Source organism: Cicer arietinum, chromosome 3, assembly GCF_000331145.2.
Source record: "Cicer arietinum cultivar CDC Frontier isolate Library 1 chromosome 3, Cicar.CDCFrontier_v2.0, whole genome shotgun sequence".
NCBI lineage: Eukaryota > Viridiplantae > Streptophyta > Magnoliopsida > Fabales > Fabaceae > Cicer > Cicer arietinum.
In genome coordinates, this window is record NC_021162.2 from 1112231 (window position 1) to 1124296 (window position 12066).

Below are 12066 nucleotides of genomic sequence, written 5' to 3' on the forward strand. Positions count from 1 at the left end.
CATCAAATTTTTCAAATAAAACCCATAAAATTACTTATCATCTTCAATAAAATACAAATTTAATCAAATTCATATCTTAAATCTTGAAATAAACTCATATTTTCATTCTTTATTTGATGTTGTTGGAGATGAAAATATGAGTGTATTTGAATATTTGAGTTATGGATTTGATAAAATTTGCATTATATTGAAGATGATTATTAATTTTATGGGCTTTGATTGAAAATTTTGATGATTTTTTTGAATTTTTGTATAAAAAAGGATAACATTGTTGAAATTTTAAAACAATAAAATATCAAATTGTCACTTAAAATTAAAATAAAGGTCCAACTCAGGAAAAAAAAAGATAAAGGACTAAAACGTTACCTGAAATTAAGTTAAGGGACCACAAATGTAATTTAGCCACATTTTTAATTCAATCAAGAATCTCATAGTTGGTGTTAGAAAATCACCCAGATTAAACGATAAAGTTCTATCGCTAAGACGATCTTCTAGATTCTCCTATCAAAAAGTCCCCCTTAATAATAAAAATAAATCAATGTTAAAATGAGTGAATTTCGTTCATGTGATTTGATGAGAGTGAAGAGTGGCGATGGTAAAACAAAGGTGAATAGTGGAGTTGTTGAAGATGAAATTGTGATTGAAGATGATGTAAAAGGGAAAAGGAAGCACAATGGCGATGAAATAGTGAAAAGGTTGAGGAAGGAGGAAGTTGAAGGAGGAGTGAAAGGGAAAAAAACACAGTGGTGAAATTGCAGAATGGTGGACGAAGGATCAAGAATTGACTCTTCATACAACTTATTTTACTGCAAAACCTAGTCTCTATTTCTGAAAGAACGTTTCAAAACGGTATTAGAGTTTTTGAATAGAAGTTTGACGAAATGATTGTTTTAAAATAAAACTATATTTACAATTATGTGAACCAAAAATATAAACTTACCCAGATCAAAATCAAAAAACATATAATTTGTGTAGCTTTTCAATCTCACTTCTCCTCATTCTATTGTTTGTTTGCAAAATATTAATATCAAAGTTTGTGATGTTATTAATTGGTTGATATTAATATTAAAACTATTTAATAGCAATAAAAAGTTTGAATTAATCGATCAAATCAAATCAACCTCATCGGTCCACTTTCAAACTTTTTTTAAAATGTCTTTATAGTAGAATCCCATAAGGCCATAAGTTACTTAGTTCATGATAAAGTAGTAGAAGAATGATTGATGTAATGCCCTCCAAAGACACAACACCATTAAAAAATTATTCGAAGTTCAAGGATAAAGTTCAATTAATATACATGGAAAATATATCATGAATTAAAAAAAAATCAAATGCTTAATTACAATAGGAGAACTTAATTAAAGGTGGGAACGAATTTAATTTTGTTTTGTGAATGGTGGAAATATTTATTGGACCTTTGCTACTTTAGCTATATCACCAATGAGTTAATGGATATTGATCATTAGGAACAAGAATATAGTGTTTCATCCACAAGAAATACTCAAATTTTGTGGTCTTGCAAAGATGCTTTGTGAAGGGTATGAAGATAAAGATATCAAAGGAATATCCTAGTCTACCACAAAGAGTTTTAGACTATGAGAGTTATTCTTTGAGCAATATTCGGCGTGACCATTATTAATTTATGGTATAATATAAAGTATAAACTATATTACAAAAAGTATAAAGTGTAGCCTATTCATCAAAAAAAGAGTATAAAGTGCAGACGCTTTTTCCTTTTGGTAATAAAAGTGCACGAACTTTAATCTTTTTGTATTAATAAAATCCTATTAGGAATGATGACACGACAGTGATGTAATATACTACAATAAAATAAAATTACTATTTGTAAAAAATATTTAGTTATATGTAAAAAAAAAATATTATTTTAAAATACTATGACAAAAATATCAAGATAAAATAAAATAAATATATATTTTTATTATATATTTTAATAATAAATTTAATATTTTATTATTATTAAAATAAAAATAATTTATTATTATATTTTTTAATATTATATTGTAAATATACTATTATTATTGTAAAAAATATTTTTATAGTTTGAACATAATCATAAATTTCGAGAAGTATTTATTATTGTTTTTTAAATTTACTATATTTAAAAATTTAAAAATTGAAAACTGTGGTCAAATGAATTGCAGTTATAGTTAGTTAAATTGAGAAATAAAAAGTTGAAAATACATGGTTAAATAATATTTTTAGTAAACAATAATTAATACTCAATATTTTTTCCAATATAACTTTTAAAACTAACATGAAAAGGATATTTTTACCTCAAAATTTTCCCAGAAATTTTTGCATGCCTTCGATACAAAAACAGACTTAACTCACATAAATTTCCCAATAATTGACATACACTTGTTTCTTTGAAACCAAAAAGATATAATATACCAAAAATAAAGTCATAAAAACATTTTTATACCGAAAAGGTCCTTTCAGCTACCAAGCAAAAGTACACTAGGAAAAGGAAAAATAGACATCAACATCGAGTATCCAATTCTGTGTTTCTATTGGCTCGTATATATGTTCTCATTTATATGTTTTTTGTATATGGATTTAATGTTGAGTTGGAAAACTATGGGGGTTCTTTTTGAATTTTGGTGGAAATATATGTGGTTTTGAAAAAGGGGTTCTTTTGAATGCCTAATGGATTTGAGAAAATCTTCAATTATTTAACTTGTCCTTCTTTTCTTCACTATCTAGTTTTTCGGAAAAAGGGGTTTAACAAATTTAATCAACAAAAAGGGGTTTAACAAATCTAAAAACTAGTTAAAGGATATATAAAATGTAACTAAAAATTGTTGTAAATATTAAGGTCAAATTTTATTATTGAAATTTAAAGACAAAATGGAAATTGATTAGACAAAAAGGGATTTAAGTAATCTAAAAATTGATTAGAGGATATATAAAATCTAAGTAAGAATTGTTGTAATTATTTAAGGTCAAATTTGATTACAGAAATGTGAAAGATAAAATTGAATTGAAATAACTTTAAAAGAAAATATTTAAGATTCTCCTTTAAAAAATTAGGTCTAGTCCTCATCTCTTCTCCCCTCTGTTTTGTCTTTATTTGCTTCATCCTAGAAGATACGTGATTTAAAACTAATTTTTGGTTTGAAATCATCTCATCTAAATTATTTTTTCTTGATCATTTTATTTAAATAAATAATTTTCACATAAATAATTTTTTTTTTCTCGTAGTTTTCTGTTATCTCTCTAACTAAGTGCAACGTTTAATTTTTATATCTCATTGCGGTGTTCATTTTGTTCAGATTTATTTATTTACTTTGGTCCAATATAGACAGATTCAATCAAGTATTTCAGCATCGTCGACGTGTAGATACAAAGACATGAATATTCCGATCACTTTAATTTTTGTCAAATTCATAGACATTATGTCGTTTTATTCTATTAACATGATTAATGTTGTAAGCTTGTTTGCATATTCATTCTTTTCGGTTTTAGTGAATTTGCATGTGTATTCTCTATCAATATAATCTTTTAATTTAAATGATTGAATATCATTTTTTGTATCGGATAAAAAAAATGTATAAGGTCAAACATTTGTTTCAATTAATTTATTGCGTAAAAGCAACTATGGAACTTATGTATATGTTTTGGCACATCAAAATTTGGTTAAAATGGGTGTCATTCTCAATGTTAAGCTTCCATGTACTCGATTGGTATACATTATTGTTCCAATTTTATCTCCCCAAATAATAGTATTTATTGCTTAAAAGGGAAATAGCATAGATTTTTAGAAAGAAAAAAAAAGTAAGAGAAGTTAAGAGAGAAAAAATTAATGAGAGAGAGTAATATCAAAAAAAGATTAAAAAAAAAAAAGAAAAAAAAAAAACTATCTTATTAACTTTCTCTCCTGAAAGATAGAGAATTCCATAAATTACAATACCTTACAAATAATCACTTAATTTATTCTTCAAAATCATGACACTTTTAAATCTTATAATAAAGGCTAGAATTCGAAGTTAGGCTTCGAATACTAGCTACCATTTTTTATTATATAGTTATAACATGATAACATGTTTTGCTTAATTACTTATACATATTCACTTTTTTAAAAAATATATATAAATTAGCAAGACAAATTCAGAGAAAGAAAAATATGAAAATATATGAATTTTTCTGTCACTAATTTTTGTCGCTAAATTTTATTTTATTATAGATATGGATATAAAATACAAATATGTTTATATTATTATTATTATTATTATTATTATTATTATTATTATTATTATTATTATTATTACTATTATTATTATTATTTATTACTTTTTAATTTTATTAGTATTATATGATCATCCTCCTTCCACCAGAACCAGTTTCTCGTTGAACATTGAAATAGAGAGCAGCAACAGGTAAACCAAGATTATAAACTTCAGCAAAATCTCTAGTGACGAAATTCTGGCGCCACCCTGGAGCTAATATTGTGTGTCTACAAGGTTGTCGAAACAACACAAAAACCACACGATGAATCCCTGATGTTGGTCTTGGATTTTCATAGCTCACTATCTCTTGACCTACAATTTATGATTATAATAATAATATTATAATTATTTATGATTCATCATTTAATTGGATTGGTGATGTAATTAATCTCTTATAATACTTACCGAATGTTGTCCCTGTAGTCGCTGGAATGTTGGTCACCATCCTAAGGATCCAATTAAGGGAAAAATAAAAGGTTAGAATGGAACTAAGTTTATCTAATCAAACCTAATCACAAATAAGTAATTTTGGCCCCTAAGTAGTATATATTCGTCCCTTTATTACACAATAAAAAATAGATTTAATTTATATAAATATTATAAAGAATTTTAAATTATCAGAGAATGATAACCGTGAAATTATTAAAAATATTTGATTTTTATAAAAATTATTCTCATAAATAGTAATTAAACTATGTGGTGAGATAAGGATTCAATTTTTCATATTTTACTTTTCCATAATTAGTGTGAAGTTTCATCATCAACTCTTCAAACAAACAAAATGAAATTTTGTATTTTTATAATTTAAAAATTATTTTTAGAGATTTTTAATTAAAAAAAATTATTCTATGTTTGTTTTTCGAAATAAAAATCATTTTTTTTAAAAAAAATATATCTTTTAAAAATAATTTTTATAAATAATTACTCCTAATTTTTTTCATTTATGCTACTTTTTAAATTTTAGATTTTTATTTTAAAAAGTATAACAAACATTTGGTTAATTTCTAAAAATGATAATTTTTTTATTAAAACAGTCTTAACAAACTTGCTCACAATTTTATTTGTGAATATATATATGAGAGAGAAGTATAATTGCAAAGTTTGTTACTTTCTTGCCCAAAAAAGAAAGAAAAAAGTTTGTTGCTTTCTGTGATAGCGACTCCATAAGATGCAAGACATTACTAATTGGGTCCATTTTCTATCCCATTTAAATTTAACTTTTTCATTACTTCAAAGGTTAGGCACTAAGAACTTTGGCCACATCTTGTGCTTTGGTTCCTTGTTTCATTTTTTCAATTTCAATAAATTTATTTATTTAAAAAACCAAAAAGAGGATATATGACTAGGATCATCCATTCCTTTAATTTAACTAAAATGTATTAAGCAAACCCTACATCCACTAGCTAGCTAAATGACTTAGTCTAAATATTTGAGAGAACAAATATAGCATATGACATTCTATAAATTGTTTTAGGGCTTAATTCAATATGCTTTAATTTATGAAATCAATTTACAATTTTATATGAAAATAATTTAACTAATTTTTTAATAATAGAAAAATTATACATAAACACTTTATGTAAACAAATATTTATTTAATAAGTGTTTAATCAATTGTTTTTATATAAACACATTCTTGAAAAATGCAAAAGAAACCAATGCATCAATATTTCAAAAACATCCTATGTATTTTTATTATTTTTATAAGTAAAATTCTATAAAATTTAGTACAAGAATACTCCAATCCGTCTACAAAATAAAAACCTAACTCAACATCATAGCAAAAAACACACTATGTATACCTTTGAACAAAACAATACCATAACCTAATATTTCTCATGGTGAAACAAAATAATATTATGATTGTGATTAATTTGAAGATTAAATTATATACATAAAGCTTTGTTTGGATCAAACAACTTAATTAAGAATTTATAGTTATTTTTTAAAAAAGGTCAATTTATTTTTGTATAAAACATAAGCTGTTTCATAAGCAATACCTTAAGAGTTTATGGAAATTGGTTGAAAATAATTTAGAAAGTATCATAAATTATTTTCATAAACTCTTCCAAACAGTTTCAAAAGTATTTATGTTAGTAGATAAATTTAACAAAAATCAATCCAAATAGGTAATATATGAACATTGAAGAAGGAAGTAGAGTTTGATTATTATGTGCATATGGTAATTTCCCACTTACCAATACAGGTATTCCCTCATATTTGGGTCACTAGGGCTTGGTGCATCAGGGTCTACCATGACCTGAAAAGTGTCACAAAATCAAAAACCCTAGAAAGGAAAATCATCCAATAAGTAACATTTTTTTCATCATGGTTCCATGTTTAATGGCAATAAATATAAAATGGTGAAACATATTATTTGGTTGGAGGTAGTCATGATAGTTATTGAGGAAGTGGTGGTTGAGAGTAAGCTTTTAATTTCTCAACATCGTGATTGAAAAAATTGTATAATTAGCCAAAGTGGGAAAATCAAGGTATTTAGCCACAGTGAAAACCGTGACAAAAAGTGCATAAACATTAATTATGATTAAAAAAATTGTATAATTAAATTAATTTACTAATCTTGTGTAATAATTGAATGAGTTGTATTCAAATATTTAATCATTTTATGTAATTGTATATAACAAATTAGTGTTCCTCTTGCATTTTTTATAATAATAAAAAATTATTAAATTAAATTTATAAATATGAAAAAAATTATTAAATTAAATTTATATATATAATATACCAGAGTGTATAGAGTCCTGAAGTCATTTCCACCAACTTGAACTCTTGGTGGGTTGACAATTTGGGAGGGTTTGAGCTCACCACTGTTGATGACTTCTTTGTTATTGTCATAAATAACCCTTAGAGACACAGAATCTGTAAAGTTATCCAAAACATCTCCAATTACACGACCAACAACTAGAGGGTTCATTGTAATTTTACTACGCATATGTGTAATAGGAAAATGTTATGTTATGCTTTGATAATATTTTGCTCATTGGAGTGTGCATGCCCTACGCCTTTTATATATGCTTTGGCCTTGCCTTTCATGAGGTCATAACTTGCCATCAATATATTCTATCTTTACTTTCTAGTTTGTTCCATTTAATTATTTTCTTAGAGTTATGATTAAAATATAAATAAAAAGAAATTATGGATGTGTGTGTGGATAGGAGCAACTCTTCTAGAAATATAATTAGTGTATATTAAATATACTAATTTTTTAAAGTTACACGAGAAGTAACTTTAAACAAAACTATTTCATTTAATAAAATAATATCAAATTTATTTAAAAATTATTTTATGCTTCATTAAATGAATGTACGATGAATTTAATTTATAAATATTATGAATATTACAAATAGTTTTTCATATTCAATCTATCACACCTGTTAAATTATTATGATTTTTATTATGATAATTTTGAAAGTCATACACATTGATTATGATGTGTTGACAATGTAAAAAAAATTATACTAACGGTGCTCAAAAAGTAAATTCATGTATAATAAAAAAAATACATAAATACACTATAAGATTACATAATTACAAATGTCCAATTTAAATGAAATTTTATGTGTCCTGTCATCGTGAATATAATATGAGTCAAATTTTAAACCTTAGATCTTTTTCTCAAGCTTCTTCAAATGTTACGGTTAAACCCCCTAAATTTTTTAATTTACTTTAGGCACAAAACCACTTAAGCTATGACTTAGAAATGCTTGAAGAATATTTTTACCACTACATGCATGGCTCATGTTAGAATTTATAAACATTAGTTTAAGATTGAGGCTATGTTTGTATAACCGTTAAGTTACACTTACACAAATTTGATAGAAAGAAAGTACATTTAATATTAATGCAAAATGCATTTGCATGAAATACCAAAATGGTATTAAGGTTGTTGAGTACTTATGGTTGCATTTAACTTTGTATGCCAAATGGATTGGAGCACTACCAAATCAAGATTGGTGTTTGATCATTGACCACAAAAAAGATACTCTTATCAATCTTTTACTCTTTCGTAAGCACTACAAGCTGAAAAAACAAATTCATGGTCAGCATATGTGGAATATAAATATAGTACATATACACCTTAGAATAAAGGGCTTAATTGGATTCCCTCACCACTCACTATATTCACTTGGCTATCCACAAATTGAGTTTTTGATTTCATCTTCAACCCTAGAATTTAAGAGGAGATAATGATTGTCTCAGATCTCACAATTCATTTGTGAGGTGTAAGAGAGAGATGGAAAAGAAAGATAAAGACATTAAAGAATAAGTGGAACATGTGATAGAAAAGAAAGATATAGAAATAATACAAGCACAAGAAACAATTAATTTACACAAATGTAGACCGATTTATTAAGTTTTAAATCTACTTTTAAAAACCTATTTTTTGTTGATTTACTATTTTAGTCCCTCCATATATCTAAATTCAAAAAAAGAGTCCTCCAATTATTAAAAAATTTTAAAAATATTTACCTTCGTTTAATAAATTTTTATTGATGTGTCATGTTAAATTAAGAGTTAATAAGTAATTGGGTGATGTGAGAATATGTATTTTTTAAATGATATGTTTTTTTAGGGTTTGACAATTCTTTCATTTTTTATATTTTTTATTTATAAAAAAATTACTTTAAAACATTTTATTTTACATTTTATGACGCTTGTTATAAAGTTCATCACTCTTATCCTACCAAAAAATGGGCCAAATTCATTTGGTCTATTGATATCCCTCTTATCCTACCAAAAATCATAAAAGTTTGGTATCTTTAGGAATTCTATTGATGCTATTTTGCTATTTATTTCTTATGTTTTTTAAGAAGATTTAGAGACATTATGCATGATGTTAATCTTGTTCATCAAAAGGATGGAATAAACTATGTTCGGAATGTGATTCATTTTTTGTCATCTTAACCTTATTCCTCTTTTGATCTTGTTTCTTGGAAACTGTGCACTAAATGGTGTAAATGTTTTTATTTCCTTCTTTGCATTTCAAGGTATCGCATGTTTACTTATAACATAATTTTTGTGCAAACAAATTAGTTTCTTTTAGAGTTTCATCTAGATCTTGACGAAATTCTATTCTATCTATTGGTATAGATTTTTATTATTTACATTTTTTGGTTTTTATAATACTTTCTAGCATCGTTACTTCCTCTAGGTCTCAATTGTACCTCCAAATGTAGTTTAGTCTTTGGTTTTCTTTTTTATGTAACGATTTTGGTACTTATCCCAATTTTTTTTTTATCTTTTCTTCTTATTTATAATAAATTTTTTATATGCTGCAAATTATTATTGGTTATTAGAATGCCAACATAAATGAGATGTTACTGTTCATAGTAATGTTTAATAAAATTATTAAATATATTTTTAGTCTCTCTAAATATATCAATTACTTTTATTTCTAATCTCTCTAAAAAAAATCTTTTAACTTTGGTCCTTCAAAATTTTCAGTTACTAATTTTAGTTTATATGTTTCTACAAAAATTTATGTCACATGTTCTAATTGACTTAACTATTTAATTTTTAATTTAACAATTTAATTTTTTATTTAAAGTTAAAGCTAAATTAGTAAATATTAAATAGTTAAATTATTAAACTAATGATATTTTAAAGTCTTATCAATAATATATCATTAAAAAAAACATTTGAAATATCCAATATGAACTTTTGTAAATAAAAACAAAAATTAAAATTAGTAACAAAAATTTTAAAAATCAAAATTTGAAAGAATTTTTTATATGAATTAAAAATAAAAATTAATATATTTAGATAGATTAAAAATATATTTAATTTTAAATAAAATAATAAAATTTAATCAACGTATACTTGTCACACCACCATGTGACTTTTCAGGTCATTATTAAACGTAACGAAAATGGATTAAGAGACAAACCTCTAGTCATTGCAAATATTGTTCAAAGAAGTTAGGCTCTTCTAAATCTCACTTGATGGTGTAAAGTTTTTTTTATAAGATTTTTGCTTAGAGAACCAAAATAAATGAAATGCACCTTATGAATAATTTTTATGGATACTGTTTGTGGGAACTGCAAAAATCTGAGGATAAGAATAGAAGAACACATAGGACAGTTACCACTTTAATTTGGTAATAAGTAGTTACCACCATTTACCAAAATGAAGTATACGAGAGAAAAAATACCCAACATTTTTTCACACTGTCTTTAAATTTCTATGATTCACAATAATAAGAAACAAAGCATGTGGATGATAGCTACGTGTTCTCTATAATCGAGTATTTGGTCTGTTTGTTTAAAATTGTTTTTAAAATGATTTTATAATATTTTTACTTTTTGTTATAACGTTTTTTAAAAAAATAAAATTTCAAATAAAAAATTAGTTTAGATAGTTTATCTTAAAATATCATTTTAAGTATTTTATCTATTTACTACCATTTTCTTTGGTGATGAAATTTTAAAAAATTATTAAAATTAAAAGTTATTTTGAGAAGTTTTTCATAAAAATTATTTTTCAAAGATACACTTTTAAAAAATATATATAATTTTTATCATGTTAAAATATTTAATAATGAATATCTTAATTATTGAATGTCAAAATTACTTTTTTAATCAATAACAAATAAGTATAAAACAGTTTATACTATTTTTAAGTAAGTTATCGTAAAAATCATTTTTTTTAAGTATAAAGTCAAAATCACTTTTTAAAAATCTTAAACAAATTGACTTAAAATATCAAAGTGTTATATATCTATAACCAAACATGCAATTTAATGAATAAACTTATAACTTTTATCTTTATTCAGGTTCTAAACTTAAAATATATATATTTCTCAATAAGCAAATATGTACACCGAAGTAAAAAAAATATGAGAAATATATCATACATAAAGTTTCATAAACTAAAATCATTCTTATAAAAAAAATCATATATAGAAACCTATCAACACACTACTCGAAAAACTGCATTTTACAGCGCTTTTTTTAATCCATTTACAGCGCTTTTTCAAAAAAACAAGCGTTGTGGAATCGAGCGCTGTAAATGATACAACAACGCTTTTAAAAAAGCGCTATAAAACATGTAAATATAATGCGCGCTTGTTATGTACATTTTACAGCGCTTTTTCAAAAAAGCGCTGTAACATGCACCCCATTATATGAGTTATGGGTTTGCTTTTAGAGCGCTTTTTAACACAAGCGCTGTAAAATGTTGTTGTAAAGCGCTTTAATGGTGTACATGTTACAGCGCTTTTTTTAATCCATTTACAGCGCTTTTTCAAAAAAGCGCTGTAACATGCACCCCATTATATGAGTTATGGGTTTGCTTTTAGAGCGCTTTTTAACACAAGCGCTGTAAAATGTTGTTGTAAAGCGCTTTAATGGTGTACATGTTACAGCGCTTTTTTTAATCCATTTACAGCGCTTTTTCAAAAAAGCGCTGTAACATGCACCCCATTATATGAGTTATGGGTTTGCTTTTAGAGCGCTTTTTAACACAAGCGCTGTAAAATGCAGACCTATTTTACAGCGCTTACGCAAAAAAGCGCTGTAAAATGCAGATCCACAATTTCATATTATGGGTGTGCATTTTACAGCGCTTTCTCAAAAAAACGTTGTAAAATGCAGACCCATAATTTCATATTATGGGTGTGCATTTTACAGCACTTTCTCACGAAAGCGCTGTAACATGTACACCATTAAAGCGCTTTACAACAACATTTTACAGCGCTTTTTAAAAAAAGCGCTGTAAAATGTGTTTTTTTTTTTTAAACGCTGTAAATTAATTATTTGAAATGAAAAGCGCTTTTTAGCTTTTTATGGCATTTTTTTTA

At 25.2% G+C, this 12066-nt stretch overlaps 2 protein-coding genes across 2 annotated transcripts in view; both read right to left on the minus strand.

Moving 5' to 3' along the window:
- Positions 1-3868: 3868 nt before the first annotated feature.
- FT-B (protein FLOWERING LOCUS T) lies at positions 3869-7229 on the minus strand. Its single transcript, XM_004489073.3, has 4 exons — positions 6994-7229; positions 6446-6507; positions 4653-4693; positions 3869-4559 (listed from the first exon to the last, which is right to left on the minus strand). The coding sequence occupies exons 1-4, from the start codon at positions 7198-7200 to the stop codon at positions 4330-4332; spliced, it is 540 nt and encodes a 179-aa protein (XP_004489130.1). The 5' UTR covers positions 7201-7229; the 3' UTR covers positions 3869-4329.
- Positions 7230-8264: 1035 nt separating this feature from the next.
- LOC140919595 (uncharacterized) overlaps positions 8265-12066 on the minus strand; it is a 5009-nt gene continuing 1207 nt past the window's right edge. The window contains exon 4 of the mRNA XM_073365961.1: positions 8265-8288. Coding sequence (XP_073222062.1) covers positions 8265-8288 — 24 coding nt within the window. The remainder of the gene's footprint in view (positions 8289-12066) is intronic.

Coding starts and splice junctions, on each gene's coding strand:
- FT-B (XM_004489073.3), bottom strand. CDS start 7,200: ATGCGTAGTAAAATTACAATGAACCCTCTAGTTGTTGGTCGTGTAATT. Junction 6,508..6,993: donor TCAGGACTCTATACACTCTG/GTATATTATATA, acceptor GACACTTTTCAG/GTCATGGTAGACCCTGATGC. Junction 4,694..6,445: donor ATGAGGGAATACCTGTATTG/GTAAGTGGGAAA, acceptor TTGGATCCTTAG/GATGGTGACCAACATTCCAG.